Source organism: Hyla sarda, chromosome 10 (assembly GCF_029499605.1).
Source record: "Hyla sarda isolate aHylSar1 chromosome 10, aHylSar1.hap1, whole genome shotgun sequence".
Lineage (NCBI taxonomy): Eukaryota > Metazoa > Chordata > Amphibia > Anura > Hylidae > Hyla > Hyla sarda.
This window is the reverse complement of record NC_079198.1, coordinates 41363612-41388153: the sequence shown is the minus strand read 5'-3', so window position 1 is coordinate 41388153 and position 24542 is coordinate 41363612. Positions and strand designations below refer to the sequence as shown.

The window sequence follows — 24542 nt, the reverse complement described above, 5'->3', positions numbered from 1 at the left end:
ATAGAGAAATTAACATGGTCACATGACCGAAGGTCCTGCGACGCTAACAAGGTAGGTAGACTAATATACACTATATTAAATATACACATTATTAAATATATACATAATAGCATTATGAAATTAGAGAAGGAGGAGGCGATTAGGGGCTGTCCCACCTGGGGGACCCTACCTGAACGTAGTAACTCTGACTTTGGGGACCCCCATACAAGGTACGGTATGCAATATGGTACTGGGACACCATAAATACATCTGTCTGAGTGTGCTTTGGAAGAGAGGCACTTGAGAGTTATACAACAGAAAGATATCTGCAGTGCGGAGTGAACAATTAGTACAATTAGCCCTTATAACTCAAAAAATAACATTAACCCCAATAACTCTGAAAATCCCATTAGTGAGACTACATGTGTAAAACTTAATGGAAATGTAAAGTGTATGTTCACAAATGCCAGAAGCCTAGCAAATAAAATGGGGGAGCTTGAGGCCTTGATACTGGAAGAACATATTGATATAGTTGGGGTCACTGAGACATGGCTGGACTCCTCGCATGACTGGGCTGTTAATCTGCAGGGGTTTACATTGTTTCGCAAGGATAGAATGAACAGAAAAGGTGGTGGAGTCTGTCTGTATGTAAGAAGTGGTATGAAAGCCAGTGTGAACGATGCCATAGTGTGTGATGATTCTGAGGATGTGGAATCACTGTGAGTAGAATTACAAAAGGAGGGAAATATTGAAAAAATTGTATTTGGTGTAATCTACAGACCCCCTAATATCACTGAAGAGATAGAAGGTCAGCTGTATAAACAAATAGAGAGGGCCGCCCGGGCAGGTACAGTGGTAATAATGGGAGATTTTAACTATCCAGATATAGATTGGGGCCTGGGGCTGGCTAAAACTACAAAGGGGAGAAAATTCCTAAATTTATTGCAGGATAATTTTATGTGCCAGTTTGTGGAGGACCCAACAAGAAGTGATGCCTTGTTGGATCTGATCATTTCCAACAACGCAAAGCTGGTCGGTAATGTAACTGTGCGGGAAAACCTTGGTAATAGCGACCACAATATAGTTACAATATAGTTACTTTTGACTTAAAATGTAGAAAACAAAGACAGACGGGGAAGGCAAAAACATATAACTTTAAAAAGGCAAATTTCCCTGGGCTGAGAGATGCACTACAGGACATAGACTGGGGGGAGGTGTTCTCAAATACTGATACAGAAGGTAAATGGGACATCTTTAAATCAACTCTAAATAACTATACAGCTAAATATATACCAAAAGGGAACAAATATAAACGATTAAAACAAAATCCTACATGGCTGACCAATGATGTTAAAAGAGCAATAAACAACAAAAAAATAGCCTTAAAAAAATTCAAATCTGATGGGTCAACTATAATATTTAAACAGTACAAAGAGCTTAATAAAATCTGTAAAAATGTAATAAAAACAGCAAAAATTCAAAATGAGAGACAGGTGGCCAAAGAAAGCAAAACTAATCCTAAATATTTTTTTAGATATATAAATACAAAAAAACCAAGGACAGAGCATGTAGGACCCCTTAATAATGATAATGGGGAGGTTGTCACGGGCGATCAAGAGAAGGCGGAGCTACTGAATGGGTTCTTTAGTTCTGTATACACTATGGAAAAAGGAGCTGACATTGGCCAGGTCAGTGCTGGTAACACATCATGTAATGTACTGAACTGGCTTAATGTAGAGATGGTACAAGGTGAGTTAAGTAAAGTAAATGTAAGCAAATCTCCAGGGCCGGATGGACTACACCCAAGAGTTCTTAGAGAGGTAAGTTCAGTAATATCTGTACCCTTGTTCATGATATTTAGAGATTTTCTGGTGTCTGGTATTGTGCCAAGGGACTGGCGCAAGGCTAATGTGGTACCAATCTTCAAGAAGGGCTCTAGGTCTTCGCCAGGCAATTATAGATCGGTAAGTCTAACGTGCATTGTGGGTAAATTGTTTGAAGGACTTATAAGGGATTACATACAGGAATACATAGGGGATAATAGTATTATAAGTGATAGCCAGCATGGGTTTACTAAGGATAGAAGTTTTCAAACCAATCTAATTTGCTTTTATGAAGAGGTGAGTAGAAGCCTTGACAGAGGAATGGCTGTGGATATAGTGTTTCTGGATTTTGGCAAAGCGTTTGATACTGTCCCTCACAGACGTCTGACAGGTAAGTTAAGGTCTTTGGGCTTGGAAACTTTAGTTTGTAACTGGATTGAACACTGGCTCATGGATCGTACCCAGAGAGTGGTGGTCAATGATTCGTACTCTGATTGGTCCCCGGTAATTTGTGGTGTACCCCAAGGTTCAGTACAATTAACAGCTTTAAAACAGGGTTAGATACATTCCTGAAACAAAATAACATTAATGCTTATGCAGAATTATAAAACTACATCCCTTTCCCTTATCCCCTTACACCCTTCCCTTCAATACCCTGGTTGGACTTGATGGACGTATGTCTTTTTTCAACCATACTAACTATGTAACTATGTAACCTGTGAAGTTGGAGGGACTTGTGTGGGTACTTACATTTGCACTTTTTTTCTGTACTCTAGCTCTAGGGGAGGGGTAGATTGGTCACAGGTGTATAAATCTTAGTTTGAGACTCAGTTCTGAGCATGCTCTGTCTGAGTGTGGCTTTGGAAGTGCAGCAGTTGAAAGACAGTTATAAAACAGAGAGTTTGAAAGCAGGAGTTTGAGATCGCTGTGAGTGTTACTTTCCTTACACTGTAGAGACTAACTCACAAGGTCTACTTAGAATTTAATTCTAATAGTTGCTGTCTGTTTTTGGCTGTTAATCTCTGAAATACCCATAACTAGATGGCCTCCATGTTGTAAAATGCAGTCCGGTGTACATCTTGTGCAGTGTATGCAATCCTTGAACAGCAGTTTGAGGGTGCATATTGTTGTGCAAGATGTGTGTGAGTTGTTCATTGGCAACATTGAGATGCATTAACAACTTGGAGAGGAGTCTCCTGCTCACTGAGCAAGTTCTCTTTGGTGTAGAGGTGGGGGAGGATTGTGGGATGGAGGTGCAGGACAATCGGGCAGTTAGCTGGGTTTCAGTCAGAAAACAGGGTAGAGGGAATAGTGTCAGGGAGGCTAGTCCTAAACTGGCACACCCCAAAAAGTTTGCCCCGTTGGCAGATAAGAGGGATGCCATTTCAGAGATAACAGTACTGCAGCAAGATACTGCCTCTGACCACTAGGGGGGTGTCTGCTCCAGTGAGGAGGGAGGGAGGAGTGCAGGGCAGGCCAGACAGGTACTGGTAGTGGGAGACTCAATTATTAGGGGGACAGACAGGGCAATCTGTCACAAAGACCATGATTGAGTGTGTTGTCTTCCTGTTGCTCGAGTTCAGCACATCATGGATCGTGTTGACAGGTTGCTGGGTGGGGTTGGAGAGGACCCAGCAGTCATGGTACATATTGACATCAATGACAAAGTAAGAGGTAGGTGGAGTGTTCTTAACAATGATTTAAGGGACTTAGGCCGCAAGCTTAAGGCAAGGACCTCCAAGGTAACATTTTCTGAAATATTACCTGTACCACGAGCCACACCAGAGAAGCAGCGGGAGATCAGGGAGGTAAACAAGTGGCTCAGAAGCTGGTGTAGGAAGGAGGGGTTTGGGTTCATGGAGAACTGGGCTGACTACGCTGTCCGATACCGGCTATACCTCAATGGGAAGGGTGCAACTGTGCTTGGGGAGAAGATTGCCAGAAGGGTGGAGGAGTGTATAAACTAGGGACTGGGGGGGGGGGGGGAATCTACAACAAGAGGTTAGTGTAGATAGAAAGGGGAGACTTATTAATGTACCTGGGGGGTGGAGTGGAGGGAGGGGTTAGAATAGTTAATAGGGATAGGCTTCATAGAAAAAAAAAATACACCATTGAATTGCATGTTGACTAAAGCCAGAAGTCTGTCCAATAAAACTGACGAACTGGAGTGGTTGATGTCTGAGAAGGATTAGGACATAGTGGGTATAAAAGACACTTGGTTGGACGATAGCTATGACTGGGAAGTCAACATACAGGGTTATAGTCTATTCAGGAAGGACAAAACGGAAAGGGGGAGGAGTTTGTCTTTATGTAAAGTCCAGTCTGAAGGCCGCACTGCGGGAAGATATATGGGAGGGAAACGATAATGTGTAGTCATTATGGGTAGAAATATATGGAGATAAAAAAAAAAATTCTGGTAGGGGTTTGCTATAAGCCACCAAACATAGTGGAGGCAAATAAACAAGGCAGGAAATCAGAATGATGTGATAATAACGGGGGACTTTAACTATCCTGATATAAACTGGGAGACTGAGACCTTTGAATCTCATAAAGGAAACAGGTTTCTGACTATAGCTAAAGACAATGATCTGTCCCAAATGGTGCAGGGCCCGACAAGAGGGGGCGCCCTGCTAAACTTATTATTAACCAACAGACCTGACAGAGTAACTAATGTGCAGGTAGAAGGTCACCTAGGAAATAGTGATCATAATATAATACATTATAACTTGTTCTCCAATAAGGGAATCTCACGAGAGGCCACAAAAACAACAACTCAGAGAAGCCCTTAACAATATAAAATGGGATAATGTCCTCCAAAACAAGAATACTGACACTAAATGGGAAACTTTTAAAAATATCTTAAATTCTCACTGTAAAAGGTATATACCTTATGGGAATAAAAGGATCAGGAATAAAAGAAAACCAATATGAATGAATAAAAATGTCAAGAGGGCAATACATGACAAAAATAAAGCATTTCAATTACTAAAACAGGACAACAGTGAAGAAGCATTAACCCCTTAATCTCCCTGCAGCACCCACATTCTATGCGGGAGCTGCATCTTCAGTTTCAGAAACCTCCGGGTTTCTGGGACTGGGGACCTGACGTCATGCCACGCCCCCTCCATTCATGTCTATGGGAGGGGGCATGATGGTGCGTGGTGCGTTAAGTACCTCGCCAGGACGTACATTTACATCCTGCGTCTTTAAGGGGTTAAAAAGCTACAGAGAAAAATTTAGAATATGTAAAAAACTGATAAAAGCTGCAAAAATAGAGACAGAAAGACTCATTGCCAAATAGAGTAAAACTAGCTCCAAAATGTTCTTTAACTATATAAATAACAAAAAGGTTAAAAATGCAAGTGTTGACCCCTTAAAAAACAATACAGAAGAAATTATAAACGGGGACCAGGAAAAAACAAATATATAAAAAAATTCTTCTCCACTGTATTCACCGAGGAAAATGAAATGCCAGGTGAAATACAGCGAGATAAGGTAAACTACCCAGTACAGGTCACCTGTCGAACCCAGGAAGTAGTACAGTGCCGCCTATGAAAAATCTAAATAGACAAATCATTAGGTCCAGATGGCATTCACCCCCGTGTTCTAAAGGAATTAAGTAATGTAAAAGACAGACCCCTATTTTTAAATATTCAGGGACTCTATAGTGGTAGGGACTGTTCCCCAGGACTGGCGCATGGCAAATGTGGTACCAATATTTAAAAAGGGGTCAAAAGGTGACCCTGGAAATTATAGGCCTGTTAGTTTAACCTCTGTTGTATGTAAATAGTTTGAGGGTTTCCTAAGGGTTGCTATTTTGGAGTATCTTGATAAAAATAAATGTATGACCCCTGATCAGAATGGGTTTATGAGGGATCAGTCCTGTCAAACTAACCTGATCGGCTTTTATGAGGAGGTGAGCTCCAGACTGGACCAGGGGAAATCGCTGGATGTCGTATATCTGGATTTTTCCAAAGCATTTGATACAGTTCCACATAAAAAAATTGCTGCATAAAAGGAGAAGGATGGGGCTGGGGGAGAATGTGTGCAAGTGGGTAAGTAACTGGCTCAGTCATAGGTAACAGAGAGTGGTTATTAATGGTACTTATTCTGATTGGGTGGCTGTTTCTAGTGGGGTACCACAGATGTTAGTCTTGGGTCCTGTACTATTTAATATATTCATTAATGACTTTGTAGAGGGGTTGAATAGTAAAGTAGCAATCTTTGCAGATGATACTAAACTCTGTAAAGCGATAAACACAATAGAGGACAGTGCACAGTTACAAATGGATCTGGATAGGTTGAAGGTTTGGGCTGGGATGAGGTTCAACACTGATAAATGTAAGGTAATGCACATAGGGAAGAAAAATCCAGTCTGGGATTATGTATTAAATGGGAGAACACTTGGGAAGACTGATGTAGAAAAGGGCTTAGGGGTCTTAGTTAACAGTAAATTTAGCTGTAGTGACCAGTGTCGGGCACCTGCTGCCAAGGCAAATAAAATGATGGGGTGCATCAATAGGGGCATAGATGCCCACGACAAGGAAATTATTTTACCGCTGTACAAATCACTAGTCAGACCACACATGGAATACTGTGTACAGTTCTGGGCACCAGTGTACAAGAAAGATATAGTGGAGCTGGAGAGGGTTCAAAGACGGGCACCAGTACCCAGAAAGATTATCAGAATTGGGGTTATTTAGTTTAGAAAAAAGAAGGCTTATGGGCGACCTAATAACAATGTATAAATATATCAGGGGACAGTACAGAGATCTCTCCCATGATCTATTTATACCCAGGACTGTATCTATAACAAGGGGGCATCCTCTACGTCTAGAGGAAAAAAGGTTTCTACATCAGCACAGACGGGGGTTCTTTACTGTAAGAGCATTTAAACTATGGAACTCTCTGCCAGGGTGAAATGATCTGCACATACCCCCTATTTGTATAACTGTGTGTGTGCGTATGTACATTCCTATACAGGTGGGGGTATGTGCAGAGCATTGTACCCTAGGGCCTTCTACAGACTCCGGGGTGCAATGCTCTGTATTCTGCACATACCTTCACCTGTATAGGAATGTAAATGCACACTCTGCTATACACATGGGGGGGGGGGGGTGTATGTGCAGATCATTGCACCTTACTCTGTACTACAGACAAGGGGGTCAATACTCTGCATATACCCCCACCTGAGTATCGTGATGTCACAACTCCGCCCCCGTGTGACGTCACCCCCGCTATGCATGTCTATGGGAGGGGGCATGAAGGCTGTCACACCCCCTCCCATAGACTTGCATAGGGGTGGCGGGGGTGATGTCACACGGGGGCGGAGTCGTGATGTCACAATACTCCTGCTCCATGGTCGCCACCCGGTGTGCAGCTCAAACAGGTGGGTGGCGAATACAAGATTGCGGGGGACCCCAGTGGCGAGACACCAGCGGTGAGACATCTAATCCCCTATACTTTGGATAGAGGATAAGATGTCTCAGGGCCGGAGTACCCATTTAAGTACATTCTATGGCGCAATGGCATAGGGCAAATCAGCTGCAAATTATGTAGGAAAAAAATCTGCAACATATTATGTTAGCAGCAAAGTGGATGACATTGTAACAGATCTCATCCAGATACTGCTTAAATGATCATTGCTGGTGAGTGTCAGCCACCTGTCCCCCAGTCACCATTCATGTACAGCAGTTGGGAATGAAAAGGTTAATAAAGACAGTCTAGTGTAAACCCTCCCCCCTCAAGTCATACTCCAGTCATCTCCAGAGCTAGATCATTGCAGACTAAGACACGATATAAAAGCAGAATTGTGTGCATAGCTCTGGAGGTGACTGGAGGATAAGACATGATGTAGCAAAATAATGAGTACAGCTCTGGAAGTGACTGGAGTATAGGAGGGTGTGGTGACCAGGTAGGTGTGTGTGTGTGTGTGTGTGTGTGTGTGTTTGTGTGTGTGCGCGTGCTGAGCTCCTGAGACTCCAGACTTCCAGGAGGAGAGAGGCTGAATTTCCACCTGCTGTCCCAGGAAGGTGGCAGATTCCTGGGAGAGCTTTCAACAAAGATCCCCTGACCTCCACTCCCCGGTCAAGGCCGGTGGGGGACGTAGAGGGAAAGCTACTGGCCAGCGCCCCAGCTGGAGGGGTAAGAAGATCTGGCAGGGTCCGCCGCAATGTGGATCCTGCCCCTCCAGAGACTTTTAGAAGCCACAAGGTTCCCAGTGAGGAAGCAAAGCCTGCTGGCAAGATGAGTGTAAAGAAAGACCCAACACTGTGGAAGGGCTCCTCTAGGGGCCAGGTTGTGAAACAGTTGGGCCAGAGAGGGCCCAATGAGTCTCTGGCAATGTACAGCTCCAGGCTTGCTGCCAAGTTTGCAGAGTATTAACACCTGGGAAAGAAGCTCAGAGAGCTGAGAGGAGCTGAAGTTTGCAAAGTACCAGGCAAGCATGACATCCAAGGAGAGGAGACCTGAATACTCTGCAAGGGATAATTCCTTGACGCAGGAAATTGAGGTGAGAAAAATGGCCGTCCGTGACAGGAGCAATTTATTGAGAGAGAAGCCTCTTAATGAGGATTGTTTCTCCAGAATGAAATCCCCAGTAAAAGTAGTGTATGATGGGAGTGATTGTCCAACAGATGGTGAGAGCAGTGAAGATAAGGCAGAAGATAAAGAGGCTGAAGAAGCTGAGGTCTCTGCGGAAGCAACTGAGGAAGTTGTAAAAGCCAATCTTCAGGCAGTGCAGAATATGCAAAGTGTGAACATGTGCCAAGTAAGAATCCCTGCAGGACAAGTGCATTACCACCTTCATTTGGTGGAAGTGCTGGCAAAGAGGAGGAAGGTGCTTTGTTGGCACAAATTGTCAACTTTGAGTCCCCGGTGCACGATAACTTCAGTTTTGGTGAGGATCTGGGAGAGGATAATTTAATAAAGGAAAAGAAGAAAGGCCAGAAGAAAGCCTCAGAGCAAGTAAGCCTGATTTATGTTCCTTTTGTGCACCCTGAGCCAGCTGCAAAGTCAGTTTAGGGTGTAGATCCCGGTAATCTGCCTGTCCCTCCTTCTGCCAGTGTGGAGCCGGGCCAGAACACCAGGTAGAATGTAGTAAAGAAGGCAAAGAGTGCTGACTTGGCTTGTCAAAGTAGCGGGGCCAGCACCAGTAAAGATACGGCCAAGGGGCCGAACAATGTTGAGGACAAGGTGGCATGTCCCCAGTCAGTGGGTTTTGGTGCTGTGGGTCACTCCTCTGAAGGCAAGGGGGGCAGTGCCTGGGCACCAGGGGCTGGTATGGAGCTCGGTGGCTGAGCAAAAGCAGCCCAAAGCAGACCTTCCAAAGCAGGTCTGGCAATGTGCGGCCTCCTCTGCAGGCGAAGGGGGAGTTGCCAGGTGTCTGGAACCGGAGCGCCATTCTTGGTGGGCCCAGTCAGCAAGCTCTTTTGAGTTGCGGTGCTGTGGTGTTGGGGCGGAGCTGTCATGGAGGACTGGTAACGCAGGTACATGGACCGGACATATATGTAAATTACATTAACCGTGAAATGTTAGTGGAAGTCAAAGAAATTGAAGCCAGGGTATAGGCACAAGCTGAGGGCAAAGTAAGTGGCAAAGCAGCTTCTACCCAAATTCCTAAAGGAAAGACTGCTGCAAGGTTGAATGCACCCAATGAAGCCAAGGATGCAAGATTAAAACCCGGCATATCATAAAGCCAGCCAGATTACATCCAGTCCAGTTAGGCAGAAGGAAACTGGTGCTAAAGTTATGTCTAATGTAATGTCTGATGTTACAGCCTCTACTGTTGTTTCTGGGGGGAGTGGGGGTGGTCCGACTCCCCCCCCCCCCCCCCCCCCCTGGTGGTGGCTGCTCCGATAAGGAGTTATGCTAATATCGCTGCTGGGGGTCCTAGGAGATCCTCATCTCATAATCCACAGGAAGGTAACGTGCAACGATGCCTCCTGGAGATGTTAAGGAGAGGGGATAGACCGCTCCAGAGAGAGGGCCAGAGAGAGGGCCGGTATGTCTTTTTGGATAGAAAAACATGGAATTGGGGCATTCCGAGAGCATAATAGGGAAGCCGTCTGGTCCCTTCCAACAGGCAGGCAAGAGAGTGGCCGGAGGAACGTGGTCGGTCTGGTATGGAGAGGCAATGATGCGTGCCCTACTACGGCAAAAGTTGTGGAGCTTCTTTTCCAGATAGGATAATGCAAATGACATCTTTGCTCTGATCCACCCCTTTGGTACCTCTGAATTTGACATCAGTTTCGTGAGCTCTTCTGGTCTAATCATGTGCAAGCAGGTCTAATCACGTGTAAGCAGATATGTGCATTTTGCCGTGTGGAGGGTCATCTGGCTGCCACCTGTGGCCGGCTTCACTGTAACCTGTGTGGTGACCTTGGTCACCCATTTAGCCGGTGTCCCCACTCATTCTCCCATGCTGGGGCAACCGGGATAGGGAGAGCCGTGAAGTTGCTTCATCTGGGGAGGGGACCAGCAGAGGAAAAGGGGCACTAGGGCCAGTTAAGAACAAGCACCCCTCTACGCTTAGGACGGAGGAGAAATGCAGAAGGAGCAGGGAACTTGGAAGTTCCCTGGTGGTAGATGTAGTCTGGGATCCTGCTTCAGATGCTGGCTCAGAGAACACAGCTGAGGCTCTAGAGGACACCGAGTTACACGAAGAGAGTTAGATAAAGAGACTTTGTAAGGAGGAAGCAAAAAGGCCATTTCCTCAAGTTCCTCCCAATATGAAAGTTGGGAAAGGGCAAGAGGAGAAACATAAATGCAGCAGAAGGCAGGGCCAGAGGCAGCCCAGGGCATCATCTTCCTCCTCCGGTGTTGTGGGCAAAGTGCCTAGGAAAAGCACTACCAACCCCCCTCTGATCATTCTATCCAGTAGGTATCAGGCCGCTGGTGAATGTTCTTCCCTTTCTTTGGAGGGGAAGGCTGAGGGTCTTGGTTCAGAAGCGGAGGAGCCTCCAGGATTTGCTGAAAGGGGATCCTCTTCTGAAGGGCATGGGGGGGGGGAGGGTTTGAGGTAAAGGGGATAGGCCATCCAGCTCGATCACTCAGGATGGTGGCACTCACCCCATTGACGCTGTTATCCATTAACTGTCAGATACAGGTAGATTCATAGCCTTTGATTTTCTCTGCTGAGTTGAAGCCGACACTTTGTATTGGCAGAAGACCAGGTTGCCAAATCTAGCCTCTCAAGAGAAAGCTAAGAAAGAGTGGAGGTGAGGGCCTTCACTTGTCTCTTGCGGCTGAGCCTTTAAGTGGAGTGGCGGTCCTTTTTACCGCTCCGGTTGAATGAGGGATGGATTATCGAGTTGGAAATGGGGAGGAGCCTGATCTTGGATGTTCTCTTGTAGGGGCAAGATCTCTGGCTCATTAACATCTATGCCCCATAAACTTAGAGATGTCAGCAGAGAGCACTGTGCTCATGATGTCAGCAGAGAGCACTGTGTTCCAAAAAGAAAAGAATTTCCTCTGTAGTATTCAGCAGCTAATAAGTACTGGAAGGATTATTTTTATAGATTTTTAAAGGATTTAAAGGATTTTTTAATAGAAGTAATTTACAAATCTGTTTAACTTTCTGGCACCAGTTGATTTAAAAAAAAGTTTTCCACTGGAGTACCCCTTTAATATAGGGGATTACAACAGGGTGGGTGCCTCCATTAGCTGGAGTCAGCTAGCCGGCCTTTCTTATCCAGAGCGGACGAGATCCTGGGTGGCCGAGATTGGCGTGGAATCAGCAAGTGGGTTAAGGATGGGCATCAGCTGGTGATGTGATGTGGGGGGTAACGATGGCATGGTGAAATCAGCTAGCGAGGGGGTAAGGATGGGCATGAGTGAGTGTGGAATCAACTGGTGTGTGTGTGTGGGGGGGGGGGGAGAATGGTATGAGTGAGTGTGGTTTATTGATTAGCGTGAGTTTGCATGATGCATGGCTTTGTGGTACACATATTTTTAATTAGTTATTTTAATAAAAAAAAAATAATTATATATATATATATATATATATATATATATATATATATATAGGGTGGGCCATTTCTATGGATACACCTTAATAAAATGGGAATGGTTGGTAATATTAACTTCCTGTTTGTGGCACATTAGTATATGTGAGGGGGGAAACTTTCCAAGATGGGTGGTGACCATGGCGGCCATTTTGAAGTCGGCCATTTTGAATCCAACTTTTGTTTTTTCAATAGGAAGAGGGTCATGTGACACATCAAACTTATTGGGAATTTCACAAGAAACACAATGATGTGCTTGGTTTTAAAGTAACTTTATTCTTTCATGAGTTATTTACAAGTTTCTGACCACTTATAAAATGTGTTCAATGTGCTGCCCATTGTGTTGTATTGTCAATGCAATCCTCTTCTCCCACTCTTCACACACTGATAGCAACACCGAAGGAGAAATGCTAGAACAGGCTTCCAGTATCCGTAGTTTCAGGTGCTGCAGAATGGGTAAAACAAAAATTGAAACAGGATCCTCAATTTACGCAGAAGATTTTGTTCGGTGATGAGGCAAACTTTTATGTGAATGGTGAAGTGAATAAACAAAACCACCGCTATTGGTCTGACAGTAACCCACGTTGGATAGATCCCTCCAAGACTGTTGGAACTGGTATGGTGTGGTCTATGGGGTACAAAGAAAGTGGGGCCATTCTTCATCAATGGAAACCTCAAGGCCACTGGATATGCAAAACTGTTACATGATGATGTGTTTCCCTCTTTATGCACTGAAGCTGGCACGTTCCCTGAGTTTTTCCAGCAAGATGGTGCACCACCACATTATGGGTGTCCGGTCCGAGCATTCCTAGATGAACAGTTTCCTGGAAAGTGAATTGGTCGCCGTGGGCCAGTTGAATGGCCCCCAAGGTCTCCCGATATGACCCCCTTAGACTTTTATCTTTGGGGTCATCTGAAGGCAATTGTCTATGCTGTGAAGATATGAGATGTGCAGCACCTGAAACTACGGATACTGGAAGCCTGTGCTAGCATTTCTCCTGCGGTGTTGCTATCAGTGTGTGAAGAGTGGGAGAAGAGGGTTACATTGACAATCCAACACAATGGGCAGCACATTGAACACATTTTATAAGTGGTCAGAAACTTGTAAATCACTAATGAAAAAATAAAGTTACGTTAAAGCCAAGCACATCATTGTGTTCCTTATGAAATTCCCAATAAGTTTGATGTGTCACATGACCCTCTTTCGATTGAAAAAACTAAAGTTGGATTCAAAATGGTCGACTTCAAAATGGCCGCCACCGATCTTGAAAAGTTTCCCCCCCCCTCACATACATTAATGTGCCACAAACAGGAAGTTAATATCACCAACCATTCCCATTTTATTAAGGTGTATCCATATAAATGGCCCACCCTGTATGTTTTTGTTACAATGTCTTATTTTGTTTCATATTCATGGCAAGCTATGTAAGCTACCTTTATGTTACCTGTTTATGCTATTATTATTGCTGGTTATGTCTGTTATGTTTTATATTTTTATAATAAAAAGAGTTGGAGTATAAGACATGATATACCAGCAGAATAGTGCATGCAGCTCTGGAGGAGACTGGACCAGGCTCCTGAATGATGATTCCAGGGCCTGACTGTCACACCACACATAGCTTGCATGTGTGTCCTAGTCCAATCATTATTCAGCAGAGGCTGGCATGTGGTATCCAGTGCCTAGTATTCATCAGATATCATTTATTGAATGAACATAAAACGTCTTGTAAAGTTCTACACATAAAAACACACACAAAATATAATTGGTATCACCACCCAGTGCTACTTGTGAGGTGCCACTACCAGTGCCTACCACTAGTTATTTGACACTCCGCTGCTGTCCCAGTAGTCACCCGTGACCCGACCAGGCTTCTGGAGGACTACAACCCTCAGCATGTCCTCAGCCTGGAGAGGCTGCAGCTACATTTGTGATATAAAATCTGTTAATATGGGTAAAAAGTTAGTTTGTTTATTTTACTCCTTAAAGGGGTTATCCAGCAGAATTTTTTTTCTAGGGCTTAAACAGTTAACAGCATTTATAAAAACCTTCCTCGGCCAGTCATTGGCTAGAGGGCAGTGCGCCACTCCGGGCCCTAACATCAACCAAGCCACCGCTGGAGCGCAGGAAGTAAGTATAATTTAAAAAAAAATTATGTTAACTGTTTCAGCCTTGAAAATAATCTCTCCTGCTAGATAACCCATTTAGGGACACTGCCTGTTTTACCTGACCAAGCCCCATTTTTCAAATCTGACATGTATCTGTTTGGAATGTTTTTACTTAGTGAATGAATTAAAAGAATATTTATTCGTGACAATACTTTATCTTAATATTTTACCTTTATATTCTATTTAATACAGCTTAAAACAAGTGTATATCGGGTTACTTACATACAGCCACTGTAGCGTGGAGGTGCTGGAATCATCATGGCTGTATACGTCGCATGGAAGATTTACATTTTGACCCAGCATGACCTTTGCTTCTTTGGTTAAATGATCATGCTGCCCCTGTATTTCTGCAAGGAGACCAAGTAAATGCACATTACTGACTTGCAATCTCAGAAAAATACAGAAGATATAACAACAGGAAACAACCGAAAAATGCAAACAGTAATGTGAAAGTTGGCATACTTACCACTGCTTCAGATATTATAGCTATAGTAATTTTCAATACATTTTAATATATTCCGAATAAAACTACAGAGGTACTTTTCTTCGGGACTGAACAATATTTCCTTTTGATTTCAATAGGTACAGTGTAATGCTTCCTTTAACCTCAGGAAGACACTGCAGGGAAATGGAACACTTACTCTCAAATTTTCCCACAGATTACAGCAGGCCTTACTACTATATAAGGAGGTGTGGGGCCCTACTACTATATAAGGCAGTGTTGGGCCCTACTACTATATGAGGGCAGTGTGGGAGCCTACTATATGGCAGCAGTGTGGGGGCCTTATTACTATATGGGGCAATGTGGGGAACTCAGTATTATATGGGGGCAGTGTGGGGACCTTACTACTATATGGGGGTAGTGTGGGGACCTCAGTACTATAAAGGAGCAGTGGCAGGAGCTCAGTACTATAAGTGGGCAGCATGGTGGACCTCAGTACTATATGGTGGAGTGTTGAGACCTCAGTACCAAAGAGCAATGGCATGGGACAAAAACGGAAGGAAAATTACCCATGGCAACACAGGCACAGTGGTGACATTGTGTACTTTGGACATATTGCTATCTGTTAGCATTTCGGGTAAAAGTATTATTTAACATAAACTCATACGGTGGCTTTACATGAGGAGCTGTCCGACCCTGGGTGGATAATAGACAGTCTCTAGGAAGGATGTTGGAAGACACAGAGCACAAACATTCTTAGTGTGTTTTGCAAGCAGTATGTGCCAGGTGATGCCAAGCTTTATTTATGGTCAGCACAAAATCTGACTCATGGGAAAGTGTTGAGATTTTATATACTGTTGTCCAGGAATAATGACACCTTGGGGACATTTGTAATAAGATTGTATGGACAGATGACTGAGGGTTCCATTATATTTACTGTAAAACAAATACAACAGTAGGGACATTTCAACAACAGCAGTCAAATAGCAGTGTCAAGATGGTATGAGGATGTCATAGGACCATCATAAAAGAGAATGTCTGGTCTAGGGATCGACCGATTATCGGTTTGGCCGATATTATCGGCCGATAATCACGATTTTGGGCATTATCGGTAACGTCAATTACCTTGCCGATAAGCCGATAATGCCCCGCCCCCTGTACCGCCCCCACCGCACCGCGACCGCCCCCCCCCCCCCCAAGCCGCCGCACCGCGTTGCACCCCTGCACCGCCCCGGCCCCATTGCTGTCCCTGTGACGTCCCTGCGTGCGCTACCTCCCAGCGGTCCTTGCGTTTTTAAAGTAAATGCAGGGCTCCCGAGAGTGCATCCCTGTGTCCTGAAAACATCTTTCGGGACACAGGGATGTTCCTCGGCAGGCCGCATGTGGCCCGTGGGCCGTAGTTTGAGGACCCCTGCTCTATACCCTAAATTCTAGCCTCTTTAGATTGCCACAGCTCTGGTTGTAAGGTTTTGAAATATTGACATGACACCCATAAGAGGTAGAAATTGCTCTCATGGTTAAATCATATAACATCATAATTAATAGTCAATGACATTGAAATTATAATACTAACACAACAAATTTATAATTTTTTTTGATTGAGGCGAAATTTAATTCCTTAATGACCAAGTCAATCAGCTCTGTTGGTAATTTAATGACCAAGTATTTTTTTTTTTTTCCTAACTGTACTGTTACACCTTTTCTTGGTACATATAATTTATAAAAATGTATTTAATCTTGGGGTACATTTAATTTATTGTCAAACTTTAATGATTTGGTTTTGGGGTAAATGGGAAAAAAACGGAAATCTGAAATTTTTATTTTACATAATATACAACGTGGTATATATATATAAATTATATATATATATATATAATTATTTATACTATGTGATGTTCTTGCCAGATGTACCAAACAGGCATATTTATAATGAACCTTTAAAAAATAATTGTGGGGAGGTATTTTTTTTTTTTACTGTTGTCTTTTCTGGTTGTTTTGTCCGGCTTGCAAGTCATGCCCACTCTCACAAAGCTCCCTTCTATTTTCTATCTCTTCATCCCAACTCAGCCCCACATGAGGACAGAATATAAGGATGGGTTATGAGGTCAGGATATGAGGACCGGATATGAAGACAGGATATGATGGCGAAGTATGAGGTCGGAATATGAGAATGGGATATGAGCATGGGATATTAGGACAGGTCCACTGCATGATAGACACATCTGAATTTAATGGGGTCTGTATGGTTAACAAACATTGCCTAGCAGATGTGACCCTAGTCTTATTCTGTATGTATTGAATAAAGACAAAAAAAATATTGAAAAACACTCTTGTTTTTAATCTAGTTGTTTTCAGATCAGAAAACTGTTTGGGTAATGTAGAGAATATAAGGACATATGGGCAATACTTTTTTTTATTTTTTATAATAATGTAATACAGTATATTACATGGTTAAAGTTGAAGATTACATTTTCTATAAGTTAAAAAGAAAATTTTTAGACCCTAGTCTCACATCACAAAACAAGCAATACATACATGCTCACTACATAAACACATAATTCCAAACTGCATCAGTTCATGAAGACAGATCCTTGTATTCATGATATACAAGGCTCAATTCTTAAAGTCCCTAGGGATAAAGTGTAAGCCAAAGCTCAGGGAAGCAGAGGAGGGAACTGTGACAACAAACCTGAGATTAATTTTTCTTGAAATGAGACTGAGTCATGGCCGTAAATGTTGGCACCCCTGAAATTTTTCAAGAAAATGAAGTATTTCTCACAGAATAGGATTGCTGTAACACGTTTTGTGATACACATGTTTATTCCCTTTGTGTCTATTTGAACTAAACCAAAAAAGGGAGGAAAAAAAGCAAACTGGACATAAAATCACACCAAACTCCAAAAATGGCCACCCTTAACTTAATATTTGGTTGCACACCCTTTGGAAAAAATAACTGAAATCAGTCGCTTCCTATAACCATCAATAAGCTTCTTACACCTCTCAGCCAGAATTTTGGACCACTCTTCCTTTGCAAACTGCTCCAGGTCTCTCTTATTGGAAGGGCGCCTTTTCCCAACAGCAATTTTAAGATCTCTCCACAGGTGTTCACTGGGATTTAGATCTGGACTCATTGCTGGCCACTTCAGAACTCTACAATACAGGAATTTAGGTGAACTACTGTGGTAGATGTATACAATGACATTGGCTATCCCTCAACACTGATGTTAAAATTGAGACATTCACCAGTATATCCTTATATGAAGGACATACCAGAGCCCGCACGCCAATGCCAAGGTTTCTCAAAAGGCACGGGACCTAACGCTAAACCTACCTGTGCGTGATAAGCAAAACAGGGGCCAGTGGGCAATTAGGGCAGTATTAGGCCGACTCACAGCCTCCTCCCAGATACCCTCCAGCGTGGCTAAGCACACATGCAATGGGAGGAGGGAGACAGACTGCAAGCCCCACCTAAGTTGGTTAATATAGGTGCATGGCCTCACAAGTGCTACCTTAATGCTGTCTGGAAGATGTTCAAGACGCATTACCTATAAAGTTTACACACCTCCAAGTATAAATTTTAAACAACAACAAAAAACGTGGTCTCAAATGGCTGGAAGTGCTCAACCCCAAATGCGGTTTGTGCATTTATGCTGGGGGAGCAGATCCTGCCCTTGTAGTCCCTTGCTAGGGGCGATCCCCAGCATAAAAATGCTTACAATGGAGGATGCCTGCAGCAGACTTCAAGTGCCCCAATAGAATCCTACACCAGATAAACGGTGTGGATGTGTAACAATTAGAATAATACAATACAGCAATTTAAGTGCACTACTGTGGTAGATGTATACAATGACATTGGCTATCCCTCAACACTGATGTTAAAATTGAGACATTCACCAGTATATCCTTATATGAAGGACATACCAGAGCCCGCACACCAACATCTACCACAACAGTGCACCTAAATTCCTGTATTGTATGATTCTAGTTGTTACACATCCACACCGTCTATCTGGTGTAGGATTCTATTGTGGCACTTGTAGTCCGCTACAGGCATCCTCCATTGTATGCATTTTTATGCTGGGGATCGCCCCTAGCAATGGACTACAAGGGCAGGATCTGCTCCCCCAGTACAAATGCACAACCACATTTGGGGTTCAGCACCTCCAGGCATTTGAGACCATGTTTTTTGTTGTCACTTCAGAACTCTCCAGCACTTTGTTGCCATTCATTTCTGGGTGCTTTTTTGACGTATATTTGGGGTATTTGTCCTGATGGAAGACCTAAGATCTTGGACACAAACCAAGCTTTCTGACACTGGGCTGTACAGTGTGACCCAAAATCCGTTGGTAATCCTTAGATTTCATGATGCCTTGCACACATTCAAGGCACCCAGTGCCAAATGCAGCAAAACAACCTCAAAATATCATTAAACCTCCACCATATTTCACTATAGGTACTGTGTTCTTTTCTTTGTAGGCCTCATTCCGTTTTCGGTAAACAGTAGAATGATGTGCTTTAAGAAAAAAAGCTCTATCTTGGTTTCAACTGTCCACAAGACGTTTTCCCAGAAGGTTTTTAGCTTACTCAAGCTAATTTTGGCAAAAAGTAGTCTTGCTTTTTTAGGTCTCTGGGTCAGCAGTGGGGTCCTCCTGGGTCTCCTGCCATAGCGTTTCATTTAATTTAAATGTCGACGGATAGTTCAAGTTGACACTGATGCTCCATGAGCCTGCAGGACAGCTTGAATATCTTTGGAACTTGTTTGGGACTGCTTATTCACCATCAGAACTATCCAGCATTAACACCTTTAATCAATTTTTCTCTTCTGTCCACACCCAGGGTGATTAGCTAAAGGGCCATGGTTTGCAAACTTCTTGATAACATTGCGCACTGTGGACAAAGGCAATTCTAGATCTCTGAAGATGGACTTGTTGAATTGTTGATATTTTTTCCACAATTTTGGTTCTCAAGACAGTTCTCTTCTCCTCTTTCTGTTCTCCATGCTTAGTGTGGTACACACAGACACACAATGCAAAGACTAAGTGACCTTCTCTCCTTTTTATCTGCTTTCAGGTGTGATTTTTATATTTCCCACACCTGTTACTTGCCCCAGGTAAGTTTAAAGGAGCATCACTTGCTTGAAACCATCTTAATTTTCCACAATTTTGAAAGGGTGCCAATAATTTTGTCCAGCCCATTTTTGGAGTTTGGTGTGGCATTATGTCCAATTAGCTTTTTTCCCTCCCTTTTTTGGTTTAGTTCCAATACACACAAAGGGAATAAACATGTGTATAGCAAAACACGTGTTACTGCAATCCTTTTCTGTGAGAAATACTTCATTTTTTGGAAAATTTTCAGGGGTTCCAACATTTACAGCCATGACTGTATGTTCCCTGTTAGGCTATGTTTACATGTCTGAATTTCCGAGCTGAATTCTGCAGGAATATTCTGGTAGGAAATTCTGCTGCAGCAGAGTCCTATTGATTTCAATGCGATTCTGCTGCACTGTGCACATGGCGGTATTTTCTATGATTTCAGAGTCCCCAAAAAGAATAGACATGTTTATTCTTTCTGCGGATTCTGCTCAGAAACACATTTCTGTCTACAAGACGGCGCATTTTCAAGTAGTCCTATCGCCCGCCGGAACATTGAAATGTGTGGAATGTCCACACATTTTCAACCATGCAAACATTGCCTTAGAATGGATTGGCGGGTCACACATGGGTGCCGCCACTCCATGTATTCTCTATGGGAGCCGCAGAGATATGGCTATCTCTGGTAGCTCCAATAGAGAATGAATGGAGTATGGGAAGACGGGTTATTGCTTTTTAGATTACCATCTTATCTACACACATTCATCAACACTTTGACACATGGGCCGGCATAGGACAACTTGTACAATAGACAAAAATATGTAGTACAGTGTCCAAGATTGTGCTCACTTGTCTCTTTATTGATATGTCTGTAAAAATCCCCCCCAAAAAAAATCTTTACATGTTTCAATCCGTATTCATATTTTAGTCATAGGAAGATTATTATGTCTCAGTTTCTAATAAAAAGGTACTTGTATTTATTCCCTCTTGTAAAGAGTGCCCGGTAATTTATACATTACACTTTACTAACCAGTATAAGGCAAACTGTTAGGGTTTTGCTTTAGGTCTGCAGTGTAACAAAAGTTCACTTTTCTTTTTTACTCCAATCACCAGAACTATTTCTACTTTGCATACTGTCCATTGCCCTCAATCTTGCATCATTATTAATCTCCCATTTAGACAAAGAAAAGGATCTGTGTGTGCATTAGCAATTACTAGTGTTGAGCGGCATAGGCCATATTCGAATTTGCGAATATATGGACGAATATTCGTCATATATTCGCGAATATTCGCATAGTCGTAATATTCTCGTTTTATTTTCGCACATGCGAAATTCGCGTATGCGAAAATTAACATATGCGAAAATTAGCATATACAAAATTAGTGTAAGCGAAAATTCGCATATGCGAAAATTCGTATATGCAAATTTTCGCATATACGAAAATGCGCACACCAGTCTCACACAGTAGTATTAGAGCCTTCTTTACATCACACAAGCTGGAAGCAGAGAGGGATGATCACTGTGATGTGTACTGTGAAAAAAAAAAACAACGAATATTCGTAATTACGAATATATAGCGCTATATTCGCGAATATTCGCGAATTCGCGAATATGCGATATTCGCGAATAAAATTCGTATTGCGAATATTCGCGAGCAACACTAGCAATTACCCAATAAAGCTGTTGTCACACAGATTTTATATGATTTCCCTGCAGAATGTATCCATTGAGTAAATCAGTTGAACTAGAGGAGTTGCTTAACTTGAGTTTTCATTTCTTGACATCCACATCTACACTTTATTTCTTAACTCTATTATCTCTTTCACTAGAACTTAGTGTTTTATTGTCTGTATCTTTCAAAAAACATCAGACTTCCTTTTACTGACATACTTCTGTCTTATTTGTGCTGTTAACCCTGCCCCTCCCAATACTTTTTTGGAAAATACAAGTGCTGTCTGTATTCAGTAGCTTCTTTAACAACCAGCTGTTGAGATGCTTAGTAACAAGATGTATTTTTCATTCATACAACAGTTCTTTCAGAAGGCCTTGTACTTTTTATGCCACAGTCAATAGGAGGAGAGTTAGGAAAAAACATATGAAACCATCATATTCATTGTTTGTTTAAATACAGGCAACTAAAGTAAGTATGAAGTATTATCTAAGGTAAATAAACTAAGGGGGAGTAGGGAACACATTTCCATAAATAGTTGTAAGTTTCTAAGTTTGGGGGACTGTATGGTTTACAGTTTCTGGAAAGATTGTTCATTTATACACATCCATGTAGATTTTAACATACTCTTTATCCATATGTAACCCCTGTGAAGTTGGCTGCATTATCTGAAATGCCCAGTAGATGGCAGATGTAGACCACAAATGAACTAGAATGCTGTTAATAAAGACTGGAGCTGTAAACACATGATTAGCAGCCATTTCATGAGAGATAATGCTGATTGGTGGAGACTTCGGTCACATGATTGTGACATCACACAGGTCCTGTGCCCTGAGGATTTGCTCAGACGACTACAAGCTTAGCTAGAGAAAAGACGTGCTTCTAGCTGTGAGAAACTGCACCACAGAGACAGCACCATCCTTAATGGATGTTAAGGCACCATGTCTTAAAGATCCCTTTGGAGAGAAATGGACTTCAGGATGTGAAGAGGCTTTTCTGACATTGAAGAAGACACTTACAGAAGCTCCTGTCTTAGTGTATGCAGACCCTGAGAAACCATACATCCTCCATGTGGATGCCAGTATGGAAGGCCTAGGGTATTACACCAAAGTTATCCAGAAGGATTAAGACTAGTGTCTTACAGTCCTGAGAAGAACTATCCAGTCCATAAGTTGGAATTTCTGCCACTCAAGTGGGCCATTGTGGATAAACTGCATGACTATTTGTATGGTACCACATTTGAAGTAAAGATTGAGAACAATCCACTCACCTACATTCAGACTACAGCCAAGCTGGATGCTCCAGGACATAGATGGTTGGCTGCCTTGTCAAACTACAGTTTCAGTCTGAAATACAAGCCCGGCCCCAAGAATGTAACCAAGAAGAAGAGGAATGGGAAGAGATCCCTGGACCAGGGGTGGGAGCCTTTTGTCAAACGTATGTGGTGGCTGAGAGTCAAGAGGAATTTGCTGAGCTAAGAGGGATAGACTCTATTAGTCACTCTCCAGGAGCAGTGCGCGAGGTGTTCCATGCCCCAGTCATTCTTCAACAGTGGTCCAGCATAACCACAGAAGACAAGAGGAAGGCTCAAGCACAGGACTGATATATTGGGACAGTTCTCAGGCCAATGAAGACTAAGAATCCAAAATTGCTTACTTCTCTCCCTGTGAGTCAGCGAGAGTTATACCGAAGAGAATGGAGCTGACTATGCCTGGAAGATGGAATCCTCTATACAGTTGTGAAGTATCATGATCACCCTGGCAGAAAACAATTGGTACTACCACACAGATACCAGGGCATGGTCCTGAGAGCCCTTCACGATCAACATGGGCATCTCGGGGTGGAAAAGATCTATGGCCTAGTACAAGATCGGTTCTATTGGCTTCCCATGAGGGAACATGTCGAGCAACATGTAAAGACCAGTAGAAGGTGTATCCAGAAGAAGACCCTGCCTGTGAGAGCTGCCCCTATGGGTCATCTGAAAAGTACAGGACCCCTGGATCTTGTGTGCATGGACTATCTCTGCATTGAAAATTATACAGCAGGGACTGGGAATGTGCTTTACAAGATATGCTCAAGCTTTCCCCATGAAAGATCAAAAGGCTGTGACTGTAGCCCCAGTCCTTTGGCGGAAGTATTTTATACACTATGGACTACCCAATTGGATACACTCTGATCATGGAAGAGACTTTGAGAGCAAGTTAATCAAGGAACTGTTGGACATGTTACACGTGCATAAGTCCAGTACCACACCTTATCATCCAGAGGGGGATGCACAGCCAGAACTGTTCAATGGGACCCTCCTAGACATGCACGGAACTCTCAAGCAAGTTAAGAAGCGATCTTGGAGTAAGCATGTGGAAGCCATGGTCCACGCATACAACTGTGCAAGGCATGAATCTACAGGGTTTTTCCCCCTATTTTCTAATGTTCGGAAGAGAAGCCTGATTACCAATAGATGTCCGGTTGGGAGTGTCTGCTGATGGAACAGATTCAACCTCACACTTTCAATATGTGAGGAACCTCAAACAAAACCTTCATCAGGCCTATGAGTTGGCTACCCAAGCTACAGCAAAAATGGAAGAACAGAACAAAAGAAGGTATGATGCTAAGGTGAGACATCAGGAGATTCGAGCAGGAGATAAAGTTCTTTTCCAGAATTTAGGAGTGCCTGGAAAACACAAACTGGGTGACAGATGGAAAGATACCCTATTCGAAGTTGTGTCTAAACTGGAAGGACTGCCAGTGCACAACATCAAGGGCCCGGAGGGCGGAATAAAGGCTTGGCATAGAAATCATCTGCTTCCAGTTGTGTATGCTGATGAAGAGGAAGAAAGTAGTGAGGAACTGGAGGAAAATATAACAAAAAGTCCTGTGAATGGGGCAGAGTAGACCCTGGGAACCCCCAGTACAGAGAATCAGTGGTGGTCATCTCCTGCTGAGGAAACACAGCAATTGCCTCCTTTAACTCCTGTGGTTTCACAAAGTCCTGGAACCCCTCCTGGGTCACGAAGTTCTCGAACATTGAACCCAGAAAGTCCCGGTTTTGTGGCTGGAACTCACCTTAGAGACTCTATTTGGAGGGCAGGAGCCAAAGTTCCACATTTGCGGGCCGAAGACCCAGAGTGCAGCAACCCTCTAGGGCCCTATTTTATGATAATATAGGAGAGCCCAGTTATGCCCCACTGACACAGGCAGCATCTAAAATGACCACTTTCTTACATGCACTAGCTGAAGTGGTAAATGTTAGTCACTCTTTGCCCTAGATCAATAGATAGCTAGGATGTTACAGTGCTAGTTGTACTGTATGTAGGATGTATATATGCTATACCTTGTTTTTTTGTTAGCCTCCTGGCTAGGACTTGCCA

The 24542-nt window shown here is 43.1% G+C and overlaps 1 protein-coding gene across 2 annotated transcripts in view; it reads right to left on the bottom strand.

Annotated features, from left to right (window-relative positions):
* The window catches only part of MCAM (melanoma cell adhesion molecule), a 172360-nt gene that overhangs the window by 77212 nt on the left and 70606 nt on the right, over nt 1-24542 (bottom strand). Inside the window, exon 2 of one of the 2 annotated variants that reach the window (XM_056542357.1) lies at nt 14195-14319. In XM_056542357.1, the coding sequence (XP_056398332.1) occupies nt 14195-14319 (125 nt within the window). Of the gene's footprint in view, nt 1-2552; nt 2689-14194; nt 14320-24542 lie in introns of those variants that run through there. The other variant, XM_056542358.1, reaches the window with a different exon arrangement.